Source organism: Rhincodon typus, unplaced genomic scaffold, assembly GCF_021869965.1.
Source record: "Rhincodon typus isolate 14 unplaced genomic scaffold, sRhiTyp1.1 hic_rhity00002737, whole genome shotgun sequence".
Lineage (NCBI taxonomy): Eukaryota > Metazoa > Chordata > Chondrichthyes > Orectolobiformes > Rhincodontidae > Rhincodon > Rhincodon typus.
In genome coordinates, this window is record NW_025968375.1 from 1 (window position 1) to 24773 (window position 24773).

A 24773-nucleotide genomic window follows, 5' to 3' on the forward strand; every position below is an offset into this window, starting at 1 on the left:
TTATTTAAAATCCCCACAAAGGAAAACCAACCTATCGGGCTTCACAATTGGGATGACCAGTGCTGCCCATTCTGCAAACTGTACTGGTTTGATGATTCCTTTCCAACCTCCTGATTTCTGCCTCTAATTTTGCACAAGAGGCAAATGGCACTGGGTGGGCCATGCAGAATTGTGGAATTGCTTCCTGGTCAACATGTAAGGGGGTCTTGTCTCCTTTGAAAGTCCCTAGATCTTCCTGAAAAACCTCTAGGTATTTAATTAGGACTTCACTGGGCAGCCATTTTCTAATCGAAAAATGTTGAGTCAATGAAGGCGAATCTTTCTCAACCAATTTCGCCCCATCAGGCTTGGGCCTTTTACTAGAATCAATGGAAACTAAACCAGCTACTTCTCATATGAGACCGGAACCAAAGTTGTACCGTTAATGTGTAAAGGTTCTCCTATATAGGTTCTCAGTCTAGCCATGGTCTCACACAAGCTTAAAGTTTGGAGTCCATAGTGAATTTTGTTAAAGGCTGATTCTGCAATCACTAATACAGCCACATCGATATCAATCTCCATTACAACTGGGTGGCCATTTAACCAGACATTTATTTTGATTGGTTTTGATTTGGATGTTGCTAAGCAATTTAACTGTTCTAAGCCAGATGTAGGTGAGCTTTCCAGGGTGTGCATTCTCCTGGACACCAGCCTATAAGTTCTTTTACTTAATTCAGGCCTAGTGGGAGTCTTTTGCTGTCTCGAGTCAGCATACCAACAGCAACTACAATGGCTTGCCAGCCTGGATCAGGTGAAATCTTCACCTGACAAAAGAGCAATGCTCCAAAAGCTTGTGATTTCAAATAAACCTGTTGGACTATAACCTGTTGTTGTGTGATTTCTGACTTTGTCCACCCCAGTCCAACACTGGCACCTCCACAACATAAGCTGAGGGAACAATTTCTCACCTTCTGATTGGGTACTTCACAGCCTCTGGACTCAACGCGGAGTTCAACAACTTCGGACTGCGAATTCTGTCCCAAAAAGCCAACAACGAATTTATATGCAATCATTTGACGAAACTGCGGTCAGATGTGTATCACACTGAAACCTGAGCACTTGACGGGCTTCATAAAAAGAGGCAGCAAACAAAAATGAAGAATTTTTGCTGGCCTATAATAAAATAGTTCCACCCAATGTGACTACGGTTGCCAATGCTGGGTACCAGAAGGCTCGGGAGGGTGTTCAGGTGAGATTTAGTATTGTGGCTCTGGAGATGACGGGTTACAGGGGACGCTGGTGTGTGTGTGTGCGCGCGTTGGGGGTGGGGGAGGGTGGTCTCAGGAACAGGTGAAGCATCAGGGTCCATGATTTATTTCCTTCTCCCTGCCTGCGTCTCATGTATCTCAACAAGGTTACCCCGATTCATTTATGCTCGCACTGGTACCAACCCAATCTGTCCAACCTTTCCTCATCAAATAAGTCTCATACCTTCTCAGAACTCCTTCTAAAGTATTTACCTCCTTTCTTAAGTAAGACCAAAGAATGCGATCTCATCAACGCTATTTATAAATGCAGCAAAACATCACTATTACATTCAATTCCCTTACAACAAATACAACATCCCATTTGTTATCCCAATCATTTATGTAACTGCATACTAACTTTTTGTGACTTATGTATCAGCATATGGTACACATTAACACGGGCTGCAGGTCTGCGCAAAGACACTGCCACGGGTTGCAGGTCTTCACATATATACCAGTGCAGGCTCCAGATCTGCACATTTATACCAGCACGGTTACAGGTCTGTACCTAACTACCAGCACAAGCTCCAGATCTGCATGTACACACTGGCACAGGTTCCAGGTGTGCATGTACATACCAGCTTCAATTGGACCTTTTGTTCATCTCTCTCACTTTTCATTGCCTTCTGTCATTACTTCTTGCTCAACTTTTCTGTCTAGACAGACTCCAATATTAATAACTGATTGAATATCTTGCTGCATGATTTGGTTACTGTCTTTTTATAATGCTCATAAATCTGGTAAAATGCTGTTTGGTCTATTTGTGGTATTTGCCATCTTAATTTGGAAAAATTGTTACAAGGAGATACAAAGTCAAAGCTTTTGGCATTGCACCAATTGGACTGACCGCAACCTGACAAGGGAGCACCAGTTTGTACAGTATGAGAAGGTGCTGATTGATTGAACCAGGATTGGCATGGAGATGCAGCAGAAACTTAATTATCAATCCTAGTTAGCTGGGGGATAGAAAAGTACTCAGGCCAAGCAGGTGCAATCTGAATGGTCAGAGTTTTACTTTGGGTGATTCAGCAGGGCTCGGCAGTCACCATGACACTTTCCTCGATGAAGAAGTCATAATATATATGGATCAATTCCATTTCCCTTCACCAATCAATCAGTCTCACTGCAAGACTGACTAATAAACTTAAATTGGTTTCTGGTGTATTTCTTAGCGCAGTTGGGATTATTTAGTAAACGCTAACAAATAACAGAATCACATTTAATGTTGAACATGGAAGCTGATCTACGGCAAACAATCGAATGACAATCTGAGCACAGCAGCTGATGCATTTTTGGGAATAGTTCAATGACAGTCTAAACATGGCAGCTGGGGCTGTACAGGGCACAGCCCAGTGACAGAAACAAAAGAGGTTGTGGTGTGTAGGGAACAGCTCTTTGACCGTCTTAACATGGGTCTGTTAGTGTTATGAAGAAAAAAGTCCAGTAACAGTCTGAACACAGGAGCTGGTGATGTGCAGGGTGTGCAGCAATAGTCTGAACATACTTATGTGAAATTAAGCATTGGGTAAATGAAAATCATAAAGTGGGTCACCTCTGCCTTGCCCTCTTTCAATTCAGGGAAGAATATTTAAACTTAACAGGATGATCTAAATTAAAATTGAGATCCTTGACCAAAAGGGTTTTCACACACCTTACCATCTTGTCACCAGAGAGGATATCAGTTCAGCATCCATATTCTTCTAGATTTTATATGGTATTGAAAATTTAAATTCTGCGTTCAGCACGAATAATTCTCAATCCATATTGTTAAGACCTGGACTGCACGTTGCATTGATGTGGAGATGCCAATGTTGGACTGGAGTGGACAAGGCCAAAAATCACACAATACCAAGTTACAGTACAACAGGTTTATTTGAAGACACAAGCTTTTGGAGTCTTGCTCCTTCTGATACCTGAAGAAGGAGCGAGACTTCGAAAGCTTGTGTCTTCAAATAAACCTGTTGTACTATGAGATAGCAAGGACTGTAAATGCTGGAAGTCAGAGTTAACAAAATGTGGAGCTGAAGGAGCACAGCAGGTCAGACAGCATCCAAGGAGCAGGAAAGTCGACATTTCATCGACCCCTCATCAGGACTGTAACCTGGTGTCGTGTGATTTTTGACCTTGCACATTGCATTGTCAAAGTACAAAGCATTCAACATTTACAGAACAAACAGATAAGCTTTACTTACCAGATCAGGCATCACCTCAAAGACAGTGATGATGTCAGGGTCAGTCAGTTTGTTGTGCGAGAGGTCAAGGACACTCAGGCTAGGGCACTGTTTAAGATGTTCAATGTCTTTCACTGTGCTCAAACGGTTGTGAGCCAGCTGCAGTGTTTTGAGTGCTGGCAGGCAGGCTAAGAAGGCAGAAGATCAGGCTTGAATTAAGGAGACCGGTTACAATTATCCATGTAATACCACAGGGAAGGCAGTATCAGATGATGTGCATCAATTTACCAAGGATCAATTGCCCTCTTTGATATTAAAGTACAGTAGTCAAAAGCCCAGCCTGGGAAACAGACAAGCCGGTTGCTATTTATCTTGATATGTCCAGAATTGCAGTAACAACATACACTTTTAAACATAGAAAAGCATTCCAATATTGCAAATAGTTGTTATGTGGTGATCAGAAGTTAAGTGGAATTGGCGTAGCTGCAGGATTTGTTTGGTCCACTCCTGCTCCTTTTTATTTTATATTCTTTTGTAAAATGATGAAAAGGAGAGAGTCAAATAGAGATCATTGGTGAGGAGCAAGGTAGAGTCAGTGAGTAAATGAGTGATTGTGCGTGAGAGAGAAAGAGTAAATGTGAGAAGGAGAGGAGCAGACACAGTTCACTCACTGGTTTTAACTGAAATCTGGTAGAGAAGCTGTGCTAAAACATTATAAAGAGGAAATACACTAACACACAGGTTGTAATTTGTAGTCTGGTGCTCGCACTTCACCCATTCCTTATGCTCCATTGCCCACTGCATACACCTTTAATTACCTCCCCCACAGTACCACCATGCACTCCTGTTCCTGTCACTCCCAGTCTGACACCAATCCTCCTGCTCACCTGCCATCACATAGTGGCTTCTCTCGCCATCCCTGCTTGTTCCCAACCATGCGTACTTCAGCCTGTCCTCTTTCCCATGCACAATGCATACTTTCCCTATGCCTCTCCCATCAGTATAGACATCATCTGCCCTGCACTCATTCACAGCTTCCATACAACTGAACACTGAGAAATTGGAACAAGTTTGGAAACCATTTTTACTTGCATTCTCACTTGCATAAATGTGATGGAAACTCTGTCACATGTTAGAGTGGGACTGATAATCACTTCCATTTAGATTTTCTCCTTTGGTTTCAGAATGAGATAGTCTGTGTGACAAGGAACAGTGTGATAATGAGATGTGAACACCCGCTTTATATTATGCGCACTTCATATCTATGGGAACAGACAGACAGACCCCTGACCTTTACTTACAGAGATTCTCAATGCTTTTGATGTAGTTGTTGCTCAGGTTGAGACAGTCCAACTTCTGCAGTGGCTCCAAGTTCTCTATTTTATGAATGAGGTTTTGATGCAGGAAGAGGCAACGCAGCTCAGTCTGAGCATCCAGGTTCTCAATCCGTAACAATCCATTACTCTCCAGCCACAGGCACCTCAGGCCAGTGTACTCCTCCAGATTCTCAATGCAGGAGAAGCCTACAACAGGCAGTACAGAAAAAAAGACTCATCAAACTGAAAGTCAAATCTGGTATGACAAGATAACCCTGGATGCAAATTAAAAACTGAATTGCACACAGTGCAACTTTGGACTCTGTCACATCTTAAACGTGTAGGTAACCTCTAACTGTGTAAATTAAAAATTATTATTGTTGTTAAACTAAAGAGAAATCTATACTAAAAAATTCAGTTAGATCAGGCATCTTCTGAGCAACTGTTCTTTCCTTGAATAAACAGCTTTCTCCACCCTCAATATTCAGAGTGGATGGAAAATAAATGGATAACTTACATGCATCCAATGCCCTCTTGAAAGTGGAGATTGAACTTGTTTCCATTAAAATTCCTTTGTTGTATTCCAGACCCTAACTACTTGCCATGTGAAAAAGTTTACATTTGCTTCTTTTGCAAATCTGTCCCCTCTTGTTCTCAATCTTTTCACAAGTGGGAATAGTTTTTCCATATATATTTTGATCATATCTTTGAAAACTTCCAGAAAATTTCCTCTTAATCTTCTCCTCTCCAAGGAATGCAGTCCAACTTCTCCAATCAATCTTTGCAAGAAAACTATAGGTCAAGTGCTGGAAAAAGCGATTAGAACAGTCAGGTGAGGTGATTGTTTTTGACCTGCATGACATGATGGGCTGGGGAGTCTTTTTATGCTTTGGATCTCTATGACAATATAACTGACATTTCTAATTCTCAGAACCATTCTTAGCAAACTTCTTCTGCATTCCCTCCAATGCATTCATATCATTTCTGATATGTGATGCCCAAAATGTACACAATTCTCCAGCTAAGTAGCATCTAAGTAGTATCTTATCCATGAACTTCAGCATGATCTCTTTGCTTTTGTACTCCACCTCCTTCTTAATAAAGCCTGGGGCACTTTATGTTTTACTAACTACTCTTCCACCTGTCTGGCCAACATTAATGACTTATGTACATATACACCCAGATTTCTTTGCTCCTTTGGGGTTCTACCCATTTTTTCATATTTTCTCTTCATGATTTTTCTAGCAAAATATATCATCTCACACTTCTCTACATTGAACTTTACCTGTCAACTATCTGCCCACTCTACCAACTTGTCAATGCCCCTCTGAAGTTCTACTTCATCCTCCTCACAGTTTGCAGTGCTTCCAAGTTTTCTTTGCAAACTTTGAAGTTGTTTCCTGTACATTAAGGTTTAGATCATCAATAAATGTCAGGAAAAGCAAGGATCCCAAAGCTGACCACTGGGGAACTCCATTACCTTATTCCACTACACTTACCTCCAGCTGAAATTCATTAAAACAAACAGGCAAAAGCTTTATTTATTTTTTGTTTAAATTATTCATTCACAGCTGAGGGCGTCGCTGGCTAGGCCAGCATTTATTGCCCATTCCTAATTGCCCAGAGGGCAGTTAAGAGTCAACCACATTGCTGTGGGTCTGGAGTCACATGTAGGTCAGACCAGGTAAGGTTGGCAAATTTCCTTCCTTAAAGGACATTAGTGGACCAGATGGGTTTTTCCTCGACAGTCGACAATGGATTCATGGTCATCATTTGACTCTTAATTCCAGGGTTTCTTTTAACAAATTCAAATCCCACCATCTGCTATTAATTCTTCAATAACCTCTTAATAACAGCAGGAAGGAGGGAACAATAACCCGAGAGAGAACAGAGCCAGGACTTTCCTTTGTTTAAACAAATTTCTCAAAATTTTGATTAAAATATTAGATTTATTACACAACTGAAATGGTTGACACATTGAGGTCCCCATGCAAAAAATACGAAATGAGCAAAATTTTAATTATATTCCTCTATAATTATCGGAATTAACATGCTATCAAAAAGGCTACTACTAAAAAAGTTAAATAAACATACACAGTTGGGAATTCACTTTCACTGCTTAGTGATTCTGATAACTGTTTCTACATTCTAAGACATCATTCGCACCATAATCATGGCTTTGCAAGTCCAGTAGCTAGACAGTCTTTTGTGATTGCAGATATTTACCAACAAACCTGTTCAGAAATTTTACTAAACATGTCGACAGCAACTGAAATTTGAACCTGGGACTCTTGGTTCAGAGGTGGGGACACTACAATTGCACCACCAAAGCCCCCTCATTTGTGATTATTTATTTTTTTCTGAGCAATCTATTCAGAAACATTATTGTACATCTCTGGAGCAGCGTGGGTCTTGAAACCAGGCCTCCTAAGCCATAAATAGGGACGCTACCACTGCAGCACAAGTACCACCCCCGTCCCCATCATTTATGATTATACTGTTTTCAGGATTATTTTTTCAGCTGTCTTCTGATGCACTGTCTTAAATACATCAAAATTAACTTCTAAATGAGTCATATTGGCCTCCATTTTTGATGGAAATGAGGTGCAATCGAATCACCACAAGATTAATACCTGGATAAGTACAACTTATCTCAGCTATATCTATCATATAAATTTAACAAACGATAACACAATCCTGATGTTCTTTCCCCAAACATCCTTTTCAGGTCAGTTTTGACCTTGACCATTTAAATCTCTTAAATATTGAAAGCATACTCATATCAAACTTGGCCATTTGAAGGAGAATAATAGAATCCCTAAAGTGTGGAAACAGGCCCTTTGACCCAATAAGTCCACACCAACCCTTGGGACATCCCACCCAGACCCATCCCCCTATAACCCACCTAAGCTACACATCCCTAAACACAATGGGCAATTTAGCATGGCCAAACCACCGAGGCTGCACATCTTTGGACTGTGGGAGGAAACCGGAGCACCCAGAGGAAACTTACGCAGACATGGGGAGAATGTGCAAACTCCACACAGACAGTTGCCCGAGGGTGGAATCGCCCGGCTCCCTGGCGCTGTGAGGCAGCAGTGCTAACCACTGAGCCACCGTGCCGCCCCTGACTCTGAGCTTGCAATTTCAACATATTTAGTCAGATACAATCACAATGAGACTTCAAGCGGTCACACATAAATTGGGCAAAGATTTACTATGATACGTAAATGACGACCTTTTTGCATTAAAGCCCATTTTAAACTTTTTATTCTAGCACCTTCAGTGCCTCATTTATTTCAGGCAGAAACAGTTAAGTTTGCACTGAATGTGAAAACAAACAGTCCCTTTAAAGTGGGATGGGTACTTGTAAACTCAAACTCACGATTTCATCATCAATCCTGAAATCAACATAAAAGACAATGAACAAGCGAATAAAAATGGGTTAACATTTAATCATATTTTTTAACTTGAAACCTTCTACTCCATTTGGGTGGCACGGTAGCTTAGTGGTTAGCACTGCAGCCTCACAGTGCCGGGGACCCGGATTTGATTCCACCGCCGAGTGTCTGTCTGTGTGGAGTTTGCACAATCTCCCCGTGTCTGTGTGGGTTTCCTCCAGGTGCTCCAGTTTCCTCCCACAGTCCAAAGATGTGCAGGCTAGGTGGATTAGCCATGCTAAATTGCCCATAGCGTTCAGGGATGTGGAGATTAGGTGGGTTATAAGGGAATGGGTAGGTGTGGACTTGTTGGGCCGAAGGGCCTATTTCCACACTTCAGGGATTCAATGATTCTAAGTGGTGTCAGGTGACTGTTTATATTTAGTGCCCACTAAGTTCGTTGCATTGTATGGAATCTTGTTAAATTTATTTGTGATCTATGGCAGTTTCATACAGTGCTATCAGGTTACAGCACCATTCAAGCAAAACAGACAGATAATATTCACACAAATGTGCTCGTCATAGTGGTAGGTAGGGTACACTACTATCTGGGCCCAGATCAATGACATGGCTTAAAAGGCCATGGAATTTGGAGTAACAAGTTTTGCAGGCAATCTACAGTCTTTATGTAAAGTAAAAGCTAAATCAAGAACTGAAAGGTTTTCCTGATTGCAGGTGTTAAACTTGCTGTGACTGATGTGAAATGAGGACAACATTGGTACATTTCTGGGTCCAATCTCTAGGCTGTGCCAATGAAGGAAACTCCAAGCTGTGAAGTTAGTAGCTAAGAATATTTGGAGATACTGAAAATTCCACTAACCTTTAAAGTGCAAATAGAGTGTGTCATTCAGGTAAGGTGTCTGGTAGAGCTTCTGCTCCTTACAGTGCTGTCGTAGGAACTGTTTTGTCATTCTGCCGAGTTAAGGATAAGAATATTTCAGGTTCGCACCAGAGCCTTGATTCACAGATCAAACAGGAAGGAGAGAAAGTAACCAATGTCCCCTGCACATTTTTCTGTTGTGTGTAGCTTCTTCATATTAAAATGCACTATTTTTAACAATTTGTGTATGTGCAACAGCTGGTGAGAAGGAGAGAAAATACTGAAACAAGCAGGAATTACTTCTCACACAAAGCTGCGATGGCAGAGTCTCATTTGTATTGAGCAATTCATCAGAGTTTGCTTCATGCTTGAGGTTGGGAAGCACGAGAAATTTGGTGAGTATCATGGGGTGAGGTTTAAATAGTGAAAGTTGAGTGCAAAAACATAAAGATTTTGGTGCAAGTTTTCGGAGAAGCAAATTGAGGGGTCTTGCAAAACAGTCAAAGAAACTTGAACAAAATATAATACATTCCTCCGTATCCGCGAGGTTTCTGTTCCTGTGAAACCCCACGAATGATGAAATTTGTGAGTATGGATCTTGTTAAAAATAGGTTAAAAATCGCAGGTACGTAATTTTTTTCCCATGGATGTTGAGTTTTGTTGTTAGTTATTTTTTTGGCTTGGATAGGCGAATTCGCGATTTTGGATTTCACGGATTCAGAGGATTTACTGTACCTTAAAACTGAAGAAACAAAAGACGTACATTTATTTATGGGTCTTTCATAACCACCGATATCTCAGAGGAATTCACAGGCACTGAAGTATTTTTGAAATGTAAGCATGTAAAGTAGGAACAGAACTAAAGTTGGATATTTTTGGGGTAACTTTCATTGATGTAGAAAAGTATGTTCCATTTCAAGAAATTAGAAATCACAATGATAAGATTGGAAGAAGAAATCCTTTAGAAGGTGGAAGGTACCTGAGCAAATCAGAGTTGGATTCGAATATAAGACAGCAAAATGTCATCAGATCATCAGAAATGGAAACAGAATTAAACTATTGGGCCTTCTGTCTGTTCCACCAGTCTTTCAAGAATATGTCTGATATGATTGTGACTTTAACTTCACTTTTCTCACTGTCTCCATATGCGTTGACTCCTTTGTAAATCAAAAATCTGTCTAATTCAACCTTGAATATATCAATGACCTAGCCTCCACTGCTTACTCAAAGCGTTTAGCCCGCACTTGGATTTCTTTGAGAGGAGAAATTTCTACTCATCTCCACCTCAAATGGGAGGCCTTATTTTTAAAAACTGTACTTATTAACTCTAGAATCATGCATGAAAGGAAATATCATCTCAGCATCCAACCTGTTAGGGTCCTTAAAATCTGATGTTTCAATAAGATCATCTCTCAATCGTCTAAACCCCAATGTATGTATGCCAATCTTCTCAATCTGTCCTTGTGGGATTTTATCCCAGGATTTAGCCTGATAAAATCTCTGAATTTAGAGTCAAAAAGTTTTTACAGCAGAGCAAAAGGTTCTATGGCCCATTGTCTCTGCACTTCTCATCAAACATCCATCTATTGTAAGATAACAAGGTGTAGAGTTGGATGAACACAGCAGGCCAAGCAGCATCAGAGGAGCAGGAAGGCTGACGTTTCGGGCCTAGACTCTTCTTCAGACCCTGCTTGGCCTGCTGTGTTCATCCAGCTCTACACCTTGTTATCTCAGATTCTCCAGCATCTGCAGTTCCTACTATCTCCATCTATTGTAACCCCATTTTCCAGCACTTCACCTGTAGTCTTGTCTCGTATTGCATTTTAAGTGTTTCATCTAAATAGATCCTAAATGTTTTGAGAGTTCTTGCCTCTGGTGAATGTCTTCAGTGCAATCACATCCTTCCTTTAATGTGGCGACCAAAGCTGCACACAGTACACCAGCTGTGGCCTAACTAAGTACTATACAGCTCCATTATAATCTCCTGGCTCTTGTATTCATTGCCTTGACTTATAAAGGCAAGAAACCCACACGTCATCTTCACCACCTTATCTACCTGTCCTGCTGCCTTCAAGGATCTATAGAACATGAACACCATAGTCCCCTGATCCTCTGTACTTCCTTGTATTCTTGTATCACCAGCAAATTTGGTCACAATACATTCATCTAAGTCATTAATGTAAATTGTAAATGGTTGAAGATTTCTAATCCCTGGGCACTCCATTATAGTCTATCGTCCTAAAAAAATACATTTATTCCAAATTTGTTCCCTGGTAGTTAGCCAATCCTTATCTATGCCTATATTTCAACCCTATCAGCATGAATCTCTTAAATTAAGCTTTTATGTGCTACTTAATATATCCTTTTTTTGGAAATCCAAATACACTAAACTATTGGCTCTCCTTTATCCACCTTGTTTGTTACAACTTAAAGCACCTTAATAAATTTGTCAAACACAATTTCCTTTCCACAAAACTATGTTGACTCTGCCTGATGGTTTTTTGGTTTTCTAAATATTCTGCTACTGCTTTTTTAGTAATGTGGTCTAGCTTTTAACTGGTCAACAGTTTCCTGCTTTGTGACTGCCTCCTTTTTTGAACAGAAATGCTGTCCTTGTGGTTTTTCAATTTGCTAGGGATCATTCGGGAATCCAGGGTATTTTGGAAGGTTTTAGAACTCTGAGTGAAGAAATTTCTCCTCTCTGTCTTTAATGATCATCTCTTATCCTGTCACTGTGCTAGTGTTTCAGACTGTATAACAAGCAGAAACAATGTCTCAACATCTCATCTGTTAAACCTTATCAGAACGTTGTATGTTTCAATCAGATTGTATCTAATTTTTCTGAAGTTCAGAGTAGCAGCCCAGTTTACCCAGCTTATTACCGTAAAACAACCTTCTCATCCCAAACACTAATCAAGTGACCCTTTGCTGTACTGCTTTCAATGGAAATACATCTTTCTTCAATCATGGAGATCACAACTGCACATAGTATTCCATGTGGTCTCAAAATCCCATATAATTTTAACAAGGCTTCTTTATTCCAGGTACTCCAATCCCCTTGCAATAAGGGCCAACATGTCATTCATCTTCCTGGTTGCTTGCTGGACCTACATGCTAACATTCTGTGCTCCCTGTACAAGTACATCCTCTAAGCATCAACACTTGCAAATTGAAAAGTGTGAATATACTCTTATTTTCTTTTTATGACTAATGTTAACAACCTCACATTTCCTACCTGCTCACTCACTGAACCTGTCTATATCTCCCTGTAGCTTCCCTGCATCCTCCTTACAGTTTACCTCTCCATCCAGCTGTGTATCAATAGCAAACTGAGATATATTCCCAACTGGCTCTTCATCCAAGTCATTAATATGAATTGCACATAGCTGAGGCCAGCACTCCACTATTTATTGCCCACTAATTTGAAAATGACCCATTTACACACACACACTGCTTTCCATCCGTTAAATGAATAGATGAGTTAGATAGATTAATGGGCAGACACTATCCTCTGCAGTCATATCTGGGCGTATCAAAGTTTGTGATGCCTGCTCTGTACTAGTCTTAGCCACATTTCCTCGTGACTGGAGAAAGAAAGGAAAGGATCAGTCCTGTGGTCCACATAGGAACCAATGACATAGGTAGAGCAATGAATGAGGTTTTGCTGAGGGAATTTAAGGAATTAGGGTCCAAATTATACACAGAATCACAAAGTTAATAATTTTTGGATTATTGCATGACTCAGTCACATGCTGATTGGCATAGGGATAAATCAGTTCAGAGAATTTAGAATAGCTCAGAGTGTTGTGGTATGAAGGGGTTTGATTCATGGGGCATTGGCACTAGTTATAAAACAGCTGTTCTATTGGGATGTTTTCCGCTTAAACTGGAATTAGATCAGTCTTTTGATGAATTGTACTAATAGGGCAAAGCTTTAAACTAATAGGTAGAAGAGGGAAGGATCAGGTGAAGGGAGGTTTAGAAATCTAAAGCGATAGTCACAGCAAGAGTGGTTTGGTGTGCACATTGAAACTTTGTTGAGTTTTAAACAGAGCAGGAATGGTAAAAGGCTGCACGAGGACTTTTTAAACTCATTTAATCGGACTTGAGCTTTTTTGGCTTAACTATCTTTATTGCCCATCCCAAGCTGCTCCTGAGGTGGTAGTGGTGGTAAGCTGCCTTCTTGAACTATTGCAGTCCATTTGGTGTGGGAACTCACAATGCTGTTGAGGAGAAATGTCCAGGATTTGACCCAGTGTCATCAAAGGCACAGCAATATATTTCCAAGACTGAATGGTGAAGAACTTGCAGGTGGTGATGTTCCCTTCTGCTCTTCTTGTCTCTCTAAATGGTTGAAAAGGTACAGTAGGAGGAACTTTTGTGAATTTAATTGTCTGTTTTGTTGTGCCTCCAATGTAAGTACATCCTTATTTGATAGGAAAAAATAAAAACTGTGACTGTACTGAGGTTAAGTGAGTAGACAACAAGGTGTGAGCCTATTCATTTTGTTTGTAATAATACCAAAGCAGTATATGTCTTTAAAAGGTGTGAGACATTTAAATGTCAATGTTCAACAAGTTTTGAATACAACAGAACATTAAATATTATCTTGCAAATACAACAAGCAAGAGAGAAGACAAATAAAAACAAAAATGCCAGAGAAACTTAACAAGGGTCTGACAGTATCTGTAGAGACAAAAGCATGATAATGTTTCAAGTCCAGTGCCCCTTCATTGAGTTCTGACAAGTGTCACTGGACTTAAAATGATAACACCATGTTTCTCTCTACAGATGCTGCTAGACTTGCTGAGTTTCTCCAGTATCTTGTGTTTTCGTTTCAGACTTCCAGAATCCACAGTTCTTTTGGTTTATCATAGGAAGACAAAAGCCTGTTGGCCTTCATTGCAAGGGGATTGAAGTACAAGAAAAGGAAATTTTGCTACAATTGTACGTAACTTTGGTGAGATGACATCTGGAGCACTGTGCACAGCTTTGATTTTCCTATCTAAGGAAGGATATACTTATAATGAAAGTAATACAGAAGATTCACTAGATAAATTCCTACGACAAGAGGGTGAATAACTTTCACTCATGAGGTTATCTTGTTGAAATATAGAAGATTGTGAAGGATTTGACAGATTAGACACATGTCTTTTTCCCTTAACTGGGGCATCTAAAACACAAAGGCGCAGCCTCCTCAAGATAACGAATGATCATTTAGAACTGAGATGAAGAGAATTGCTTAAGTCAGAGGGTTCTGAAACAATGGAACTGTCCACTCTAAACGGTTTTGGATGACCATAACTGTGAATAAATTTAAGGCTGAAACAGATATATTTTTGAATTCACAAAGAATTGAGCAATATTGGGAGGAGAGGGTCAAATGGAACCATGCAGTAAGAACGGCCATGATCATATTGAATAGGGGAGCAGCTCAAGTGGTGAAATGCTCTATTTCTGCTCTTATTTCCTTTTCCTTAATCTGCATGTGGTGAGTGTCCACAAAGAACAATTGGATAAGTGTCAGATATTTTGTTTATCAATCTTGGCTCATGGAGAAGTATGGGACACCAAGAAAGCAAACTGCTCTTCAAACAGTACTATGGGATGCTTTTTACCAAGACTTGAGTATGGTATTTGAAATGTCAGACTAGGTAATGTAGTCAAGTTTTGAATGTCATCAACAATATAAAATCCAGCCTCAGATGAACATGGAAAAGATTGGTTATAAGATCATAAGATGTAGAAAGAGAAGAAAGCCATTCAGTTTCTCCTGCTATTCATGAGATCATGGCTGATCTGTTAACCCTCAACTCGACATTCCTGTCTTTGCCATATAACCTTTGGTTCTGTTATTGATTAAAAATCTGTCTTAAATATATTTAACATCATAACCTCAACGGCCCTCTGCAGTAAAGTATTCCACAGATTCACTATCTTTGGGGAGAAGAAATCTTTCCTCATTTCTATTCTCAATGTCTCCTTATACTGAGATTATGTCCTCTGGTCCTGCACACTCCCACAGGGGAAACAATCTCTCTACATCTACTCTCTCAAGTCTCATAAAACTTCTAAATTCCAATGAGTACAAGCCCAAACTACTCAACCTTCGACTCATAAGACAATCCCTCCATACCCAAGATCAAACTAGTAAACTCTGAACTGCCTCCAAAGCCAGTACATCTCTCCTTAGATAAGGGGACCAAAGTGAACTTATATGGTATTAGCAAGACCTCCCAATTTTTACATAGAACATAGAACAGTACAGCACAGTACAAGTTCTTCGGCCCACGATGTTGTGCTGAACTTTTACCCTAAACCTAACGTCGATCTAACCTCCACCCCTACCTTATACTATCATCCACATGCCTATCCAATAGCCGATTAAATGCCCCCTAATGAGGTCGACTCCACTACCCCCTCTGGCAATGCATTCCACGCCCCTACCAATCTCTGAGTAAAGAACCTACCTCTGACATCTCTCCTGTATCTACCTCCACTCAACTTTAAAACTATGTCCCCTCATAAGAGCTACCTCCACCCTAGGAAAAAGTCTCTGGCTGTCCACTCTATCTATACCTCTGATCATTTTGTACACGTCTATCAAGTTACCTCTCATCCTTCATCGTTCTAAAGAGAAAAGCCCCAGCTCTCTCAACCTTTCCTTGTAAGACCTTCCCTCCATTCCAGGCAACATCCTGGTCAATTTCCTCTGCACCTTTTCCAACGCTTCCACGTCTTTCCTGTAAATGAGGCGACCCAGAACTGGACACAAAACTCCAGATGTGGCTGAACCAGGATTTTGTACAGCTGGAGCATAACTTTACAGCTCTTGAACTCAATCCCTCTATTAATGAAAGCTAACACACCATACACCTTCTTAACAACTCTATCCACCTGGGTGGCAGCTTTCAGGGAACTGTGGACATGAACCCCAAGATCCCTCTGCTCCTCCACACTGCCAAGAATCTTTCTGTTGACCCTATATTCTGCTTTCAAGTTTGTCTTTCCAAAATGAATCACCTCACACTTTTCAGGGTTAAACTCCATCTGCCACTTCTCAGCCCAGCTCTGCATCCTATCAATATCCCTTTGTAACCTAGAATAGCCCTCCGCACTATCCACAACTCGACCCACCTTCGTATCTTCCGCGAACTTACTAATCCACCCTTCCACTCCTACATCCAAATCATTTACAAAAATCACAAATAGAAGAGGACCCAGAACTGATCCCTGTGGTACACCACTCGTAACTGAGCACCATGTTGAATATTTTCTGTCCACTACCACCCTTTGTCTTCTAAGGGTCAGCTAATTCTGAATCCAATCTGCCACATTTCCCCCTATCCCATGCCTCCTTACTTTCTGCATGAGCCTACCATGGGGAACCTTAACAAACGTATTACTTAAATCCATGTATACCACATCCATTGCTCTACCTTCATCCACGTGTTTGGTCACCTCTTCAAAGAATTCAATAACGTTTGTGAGGCATGATCTGCCCCTCACAAATCCATGCTGACTATCACGAATCAAAGTGTGCCTATCCAAGTGATCATAAATCTTATCTCTCAGAGCCCTTTCCAATAATTTGCCCACCACTGAAGTAAGACTAACTGGCCTGTAATTTCCGGGGTTATCCCTATCCTCTTTTTTGAACAAGGGAATGATGTTTGCCACTCTCCAATCTTCCGACACTATACCCGTGGACAGTGAGGACGAAAAGATAATTGCCAAAGGCCCTGCAATCTCTTCCCTCGCTTCCCATAGAATCCTTGGATAAATCCCATCAGGCCCGGGGGACTTATCTACCTTCAACTTCCTCAAAATTCCTAGTACATCTTCCTTACTAACACTGATCCCCTCTAGCATACCAGCCTGTTTCACACTGTCCTCCCCTACAACTAGGTCCCTCTCAGTTGTGAATACCGAAGAAAAGTATTCATTAAGGACCTCTCCTATCTCTTTAGGGTCCATGCACAAATTCCCTTTACAATCCTTGATCATCCCTATCCTTTCTCTGGTCATTCTCTTATTCCTCACGTACGTGTAAAAAGCCTTGGAGTTTTCCTTGATCCTATCTGCCAAGGTTTTCTCATGCCCCCTTATAGCTCTCCTAAGCACTTTCTTCAGCTCCTTTCTGGCTAACTTGTAAGCCTCTAGAACCTTTTCCGATCCTTGTTTCCTGAACCTTATATCAGCTTCCTTCTTCCTCTTAACTAGTCATTCGACCTCTCTTGAGAACCAAGGCTCCCTCACTTGACCGCATCTTCCCTGCCTGCTAGGGACAAACATATCGAGCACACGCAGTATGCATTCCTTCACCAATCTCCACATTTCCATAGTGCTCTTCCCTGAAAGCATCTGTTCCCATTTTATGTTACCCAGTTCTTGCCTAACAGAATTACAATTACCCTTCCCCCAATTATAAGTTATAATTACCCTGCTCTATGTACCTATCCTTTTCCATGGCTATTGTAAAAGTAACAGAGTTATGATCGCTACCATCAAAATGCTCTCCTACTGATAGGTCTAACACTTGGACCGGTTCATTGCCAAGCACCAAATCCAAAGTGGCCTCACTTCGTGTTGGTCTATCTACATACTGTGTCAGGAATCCTTCCTGAACACACTGGACAAAATCCGTTCCATCTAAACTATTACAACTAAAATGTTTCCAATTAATATTTGGAAAGTTGAAGTCACCCATGACTACAACCCTGTGACTTCTGCACCTTTCCAGTATCTGCCTCCCAATCCGCTCCTCCACTTCTCTGCAACTATTAGGGGGCCTATAAAAAACCCCCAACAAAGTGACTGCTCCTTTTTTGTTCCTGACCTCAACCCAAGCTGACTCTGTAGACATATCATTCTCGAACGGCCTTTCAGTTACTGCTATGCTAGTCCTGACTAGCAATGCCACTCCCCCGCCTCTTTTACCACTCTCCCTATTTCTTCCAAAGCATCTAAATCCCGGAACTTCCAACAACCATTCCTGTCCCTGAGTTACCCAAGTTTCTGTAATGGCCGCAACATCGTAGTTCCATTTACTGACCCATGCTCTAAGTTCATCCGCCTTATTTCTGATACTTCTAGCATTGAAGTATACACACTTCAAACCGTCTCTGTGTTCACAATTACCTCCATCGACCGCATTTGTTTATTAACAACCTCACTCTCTGTTGTGTCTGTTGGAAGGCTGAATACCTCATCCTCTGAATTACAAATCCGGTTCCCCACCCCCTGCCAATCTAGTTTAAACCATCCCGTATAGCTCAAGCAAACCTCCCTCCCAAGATGTTTGTGCCCTTCCGTTTCAGGTGCAACCCATCCTTACTGTACAGGTCCCACCTTCCCCAGAATGTGCTCCAATTATCCACATAATGGAAGCCCTCCCTCCTACAACAGTCCTGTAGCCATGTGTTTAGCTGCACTCTCTCCCTATTTCTTACCTTGTTATACATTCAATTCCATTTGAAATGAAGGCCCACATTCATCTGTCTTCCCTATTACCTGCTGAACCTGTATGCTAGTTTTTTTGTAATTTACAACAGTGACTCTTAAATTCCTTCATGGTGTAGCTTTCTGCAGCTTTTTGTACTTAAATAATATTTCGCTCCTCTATTCTTCCTATCAAAGTGCATATCCTCTCAATTTCCCATATTATGTTCTAATCAACCAAGTTATGAAAGCAAAAGATGAATATAACATTTAGCAGGTTCCCCGAGCAGATGGAATGGTAGAGGTTTTTCTCTCAAAGTCACGTATTCATATGATACTGCTGTTCACTCAATGACCTCTCCTCCTACCGCTTTCATTAAAAAGGAAGGTCTAGTTTGGAGCAGTAAAGGAGGTTCAGTTTAGCTATAGCCTCTATAAAGAAGCCAGCAGTTGAAGGGGGTTGGGAATGAGGACATTTCAGAAATGAAGTATGCAAGGTATTCGAAGGAGCTGCACCTGTGGGGGAGGGAATGAATTAGCAGCAGCATCAGCTTTCCAAATTCATGATGCATTAGGGGAGTGTTGCTGGGCTGCGTTGAGGGCTAGACTGGATAGACCCAGGCATTGAAGACAGGAGTTCTTAGATTTATTCAACATGTCTGGGGATGGCAGGAGCTTTTAATGAAATCTCTCCCACCTAAACACCTGCCACACTATTCAAAAAGGAACTAAGCCAATTCATTCTTTCCAATCCACATTCTCTACCACTCAAAACAGCTCTTGAAGGCCTCACAACCAAATCATACCAATTCTCTGGTAGTACCTCAAGGTCAGGGAAACTCCTACTCAATGTACTACTAACAGTCAATACCACTCTAGTAAGTAACATTGCCTGCTTCAAGAGGTTCATCTCACCGTTAATGACACTAAATAGAATGATTCTTCTTTTCAATCATTCATCTTTATGGTATGCAAGTGCTCATATGACAGAAATTCCATGTCATTCAAAAATCCAAAATTCCTCTACTTCCCTCCAAAGGAAATGATTGTCCACAGTTCACTAGTACCAGGGAAACACAACTGAGGAGGAAGAGTGCCATCATAGATAATATTGAGTATTTGTGAATATGAGTGGCTACAAACAGGAAATTATGAAAAAGTGACAAAAGTGGATTTCAAATAGTGCCAAGTTGGTAAAAGCTGAAAAAGACTCTGGATTGACAATGCCAGCTTTCATGTCGGTCTACAAGTTGTGATGCTACATGCTGAGCCACTGTTTCAAAAAGCAACAACAACTTTGAGTTATTTTGCACCTTTAACATAATAAAGCACCCAAAAGCACTTCACAGGAGCACTGCAAAACAAAACAAAACACACAGCCACATAAAGAGATATTAGGTGAAATGATCAAAAGCTTAGTAAAGAGGCAGGTTTTAAGGAAGTCTTGAAGGAAGAAAGCAATTGAGAGACATCAAGAAACGTAAGGAGGGAATTCTAGATCTTGGAGTCTAGGCAACTGAAGGCACAGCTTCACAAGCCAGAATTACAAGAGCCCAGATTCGGAGAAGATAAATCGTAGAATCATGAGGTTGGAGGTTTTTATAGATGTAGGAAGGGTAGGGTGAGGATAAATCTGAACACGAAAATGAGAATTTTAAAATCAAGAGTCTGCTTGACTGAGAGTTAAAGTAGCTCAGTGAGGATAGAGATGATAAGGAACAAGTCTTGCTAACTTATCTAGTTAAAATAAATGCAGCAGAATTTTGGATGGCATCAAAGTTACAGAAGGTAGAATTGTAAGACCAGCCAAGAATGCATTGGAATAAATCGAGTCTAGACATCAAAAGCATGAATAAGAGTTTCCATAGCAGATGAATTGAGACAAAAATGAAGTCAGAGCAATGTCATTGGAGGTGGAAATATGCAGTTTTAATAATGGTACAATCATGAAGACATAATCTGAGATTGTTACCAGGTTCAGGCATAATGGAATTGGTGGCTAGAAATGAAGTTAAATTGTGTCCAAAACAACAGCTTCGACTTTTCTAATATATAACTGGACGTTAATCAGTGTGGAGGCAACTAACCAAATTCTTATCATACACATCATTAGGAAAGTAATTGAAGGATACACTGAAATAAAAGTGAAGTGTTGGAGAAACTCATCATTCTGGCAAAATCTGTGGAGATAGAAACAATGTTTAGAAATGTCAATTCAGTTTCTCACTCAGATGCTGTCAAACCTGTAGAGTTTGTCCATCACTTTTCAGATCTCAGCTTTTCCTTGAAGCAAAGCCTTACTGATTATTACACTTGTACATCCAGGCTCTCAACCACTGCCTCTTCTTCACCAATTCTACAAGGCTAATAGCAGACAGTGATGGCCGTGCAGAAGGAATGTAGGTAGTGAAAATGATGTACTTTCCTCCACAGAAGGTTGAGAAACAACTACCAATGGCTGAACAGCCTGGAAACCAAATTTCAAGCCGTCTTTACATGTCATGCCCCCACCCCTGACAGAGCTGCACACATCCATTGCTCTTTTAAATCATACCATCTGAAGAACTTCTAAAACAGAGTGGGATAGACACTTGAAACACTAAAGCTGTCAGGAAAGCATGAATTGGTCAGCACTTTCACAAAGTCAGCACAGACAGAATGGGACAAGCAGCTTCTATCTTTATAAGACAATTCATTCATATTGTGAAAGCAACTGTCAACTAAAATGGTGTCAAAAAAGGGCTATATCACATGTGTTTGCAAGTTAATAAATAACGGATCTGTTACTTCAACACAGAATTCATCGAAACACAACTGATCATATTTTCCAGAACAGCTTCTCACCTGGGTCCGGAGTCCTTCCTGGCTTTTTCCTGAGGTTTCCTGGAATTCAGTTCATGTAGCTCTGGACTTTTAGTTCCTTCCTGATCATGCAGCTGGTCACTTTTCTGCAGTTTACTTTCTCCTTCACTTCTCAATGGGACTGTTCCTTTACTGAAGTAGGTTTGCTCAGCCACTGAAAAATATGCTAGCACAAAAGTTACAAGGCAAACTCTCTTTCCCACTCAGTGTGCTGTTACCTGGCTGAAATGGAATGTGCACAGTGTGTGAGCAATTCCAAATGATTATAGAGAGGTCAAAGCTATATTGATATGACTGACAGAGGTGTGAGGAGTTCCATAAAATTAATGGGTTGCATGGTGGATGTGCAAGCTTTGAGAGATTGTTAGGAGGCAATGGCCTAGTGGTATTATCATTGGATTGTCAATCCAGAAACCCAGCTAATGTTCTGGGACCCGGGTTTGAATCCCACCACGATAGATGGTGGAATTTGAATTTTTAAAAAATCTGGAATTAAAGGTCTAATGATGACTGTGAATTGATTGTCAGGAAAAACCCATCTGGTTCACTGATGTCCTTTTGGGAAGCAAACTGCCATCCTTACCTGGTCTGGCCTACATGTGACTCCAGACCCACAACAATGTGGCTGACTCTTAAATGCCCTCTGGGCAATAAATACTGCCTAGCTAGCGATGCCCTTGCCTTGTGAATGAATAAAAAATAAGGCATTTCAGCAAGTGCCATAAAGTGGGTTGCACATGAAAGCAATTGCTTTTTACCAAAATGAATGTATAGTTTATGTATATATTATACTAGTTTATTCAAAGATGCTTGGGGGTAGATATAGAAGTTTGTGTTTGATTTTGGACAGATGATTGCCTGGCTCTCGGAAAATAGAGTGTATACATAATCAGGTCCTCATCTGATGGGCAAGATGTAATGAGTGGAGTTCCACAGTAGTCTTCTAGGGCCTCAACTTTTTACAATTTATATCAATGACTTACCTGAAGGAAGGAAGGCAAGGTAACAAAATTTGCAGATGATAAAAGATAGGTCAGAAAACATGTTGTAAAGAATCCCTATGCTGTTTGTAACAGATAGTGATAGGTTGAGTGATTGGACAAAAAAGTCTGTCAGATGGAGTATAATGTTGGAAAATGTGACGTAAATATATTGCAGACACTTCCGAAAAGGTTTGCTAGATTGATACCTGGAACCATCAGGTTGTCTCCTCGGGATAAGTTGGACAAATTGAATTTGTTTCAACTATGGTTCAGAAGCATGATGGGTGACTTTATCAAGTTTCAAAGGAGTCTTGACAAAGTGGATGTGGAAAGGATGTTTCCTCTTGTAAGTGAGACCAGGATTAGGGGGCACTGTTTTAAATTATGGGTCACTTTTTTAGGACAGAGATGACACCTTTTTCTCCTGCAGGGTTATGCAATATTGGAACATTGTCTCAGGAGGAGGTGGGGTCATTGAAAATTTCCAAGGGAAGGTAGATAGATTCTTGTTAGGCAATGAAACCAAAAATTATTGGGAGTATGTGGGAATATGAAATTTGAAACACCAAGAGATCAACAATGATCTTATTGAATGGCAAAGCAGGCTGGAGGAGCCAAATGGCCGATGTGTGCCAAATGGCCTACTTCTGTTCACAAGCTGTAAGATTGAAAGATGACTTCATAGGTCATGTTGTCCCACAACTGAGTCAATTTCTAGCATTTGCAACAGTTTTCTTTTTAGGTTCAGAAAGTCAATACCCACATTACACACAATCAAGATTAAAGAAAGACTGGGTAAATGATGGAGTATCTATTGCAAATGCTCTGCTTACATGATAAACAAATTCAGGGAGAGATGGTGTCAACTGAAGCTTTGCAGCAGCCAATTAATTTCAAAGGTGTGACCATTGTTTCTAAAAGCTGCTTCCTTTACTCACCCTGCGGATCCTCAGTCTCTGTTTGCACTGTCCCATCTCCCATTGCTGACAAGGCAATTGCTGGAATAACTGAGCTGTGATTTAAACAGCAACAAAAGAAATATTAAAACATTTATTGATAAACTAGATGTTTCCTCTTCATCATAGGCAGTCTAACACCTCTGAACTAAAGAATGATCAGTGATGCTAATCTCAGAACACTTTTACGTAGCTTCCCGGGCCTGTTTGGTTTCTTTGATTGACACCAAGAGGAGTAGAGTATAAAAAAAAAACTTTCATCAGCCACTGTGAATTAATCTCACTCGTTTTCATTTTGCTTCTCTTCTTGAAACTGTGCTCACTTCACTCGTCAACTTCTGAACACTCTCACATTGACCTTCCAAATTCAGTCAATTAAAACTCTACGTTCAACATCCTTATCAAGTTGAGCAAACCCAATACTCACTCCTAATCTCACCTTTGCCACTGTCCCTCAGTGACTGTCTGTATTTAGTCCAAAATTCACAGAACCTCCTTCATCCCCTCTTCCATTGCTGTATATGTTTATCATTCTACTGATACTTCACTTCGCACCATTCATTTTTTACACTGAAATTATAACTTACAAAAAAATTTGCTTAAAACGCAAACACAAAAATGCAAGAATATAGGGAAACAATAGGGAAATAGAACAACTTGAATATCTTTTTCAAACAGCCTGTGTAGATACAATGGACCGCTTCTGTGGCAATGATCTTATGCATCATGAAAAGTATTGTCAAGAATTAAGCAAAAACAGAACACCCAACAAAGTTTTTGAAGTTAACAAATAGTTTTATCCATCCCCTACTGCAGGACATTATTCAATCCATTAATGACTCAAGTTTACCAGGACAAACTCTTCACCTGGATCCTGAGTTCTTCTTGCCTTTCTCCTGAGGTTTTCTGGAGTTGAGTTCATGCATCTCTAAGCTGTCCATTCCATCCTGATGATGCAGCAGGTTACCTTTCTGCAGTTTACTTTCATCTTCACTTCTCACAGGCTCTGTTTCCTCATGACTTGAGAGTTGTTTGTTTTCTGAAAGCACATTAGCACAAGACTGACAGATTCTGGGCTTTGCGGTCGCGTTCTCCCCACTCAAAACAGTGCTGGACTTTAGATGAAATGAAATTGGCGCAAGAGTGTAATGTGAGTACGTTGGGAAGAGTGAGAAGTAACAGTCTTAATGTGAGAGGGCCTGGGATGTAACAGTGTGTTACTGAGCAGCTATGCGCTATGACAGTGTTATTGAGGGACATGTAGGTTATATCAGGAAGCTTTACAGAGACTAGTGTGGAGTACATTACCCAAGTTACCAAGTTAAAACTGGGCTATATCAGCAGGTATTAATGAAAATAAGGAGGGGTGGGGTGGCAGGAAGCAGGTATATCAGCAAGCATGTGGTGTATCTCATGGATCTTTTGCAAGGTAGTCATGGGGTATATTTGTGTCTTTTACTGAGAGAAGTGCAAGATACACCAGAGCACACTACTATAA

The 24773-nt window shown here is 40.6% G+C and overlaps 1 protein-coding gene across 1 annotated transcript; it reads right to left on the reverse strand.

Moving 5' to 3' along the window:
* Nucleotides 1–947: 947 nt before the first annotated feature.
* dnaaf1 (dynein axonemal assembly factor 1) lies at nt 948–24314 on the reverse strand (the record flags this gene model as incomplete). Its single annotated transcript, XM_048593375.1, has 7 exons — nt 948–1013; nt 3479–3645; nt 4759–4980; nt 9034–9125; nt 21319–21490; nt 23258–23331; nt 24143–24314. Coding segments are annotated over 7 exons (965 nt in total), but the record flags the coding sequence as incomplete, so codon positions are not given.
* Between the last annotated feature and the right edge of the window lie 459 nt (nt 24315–24773).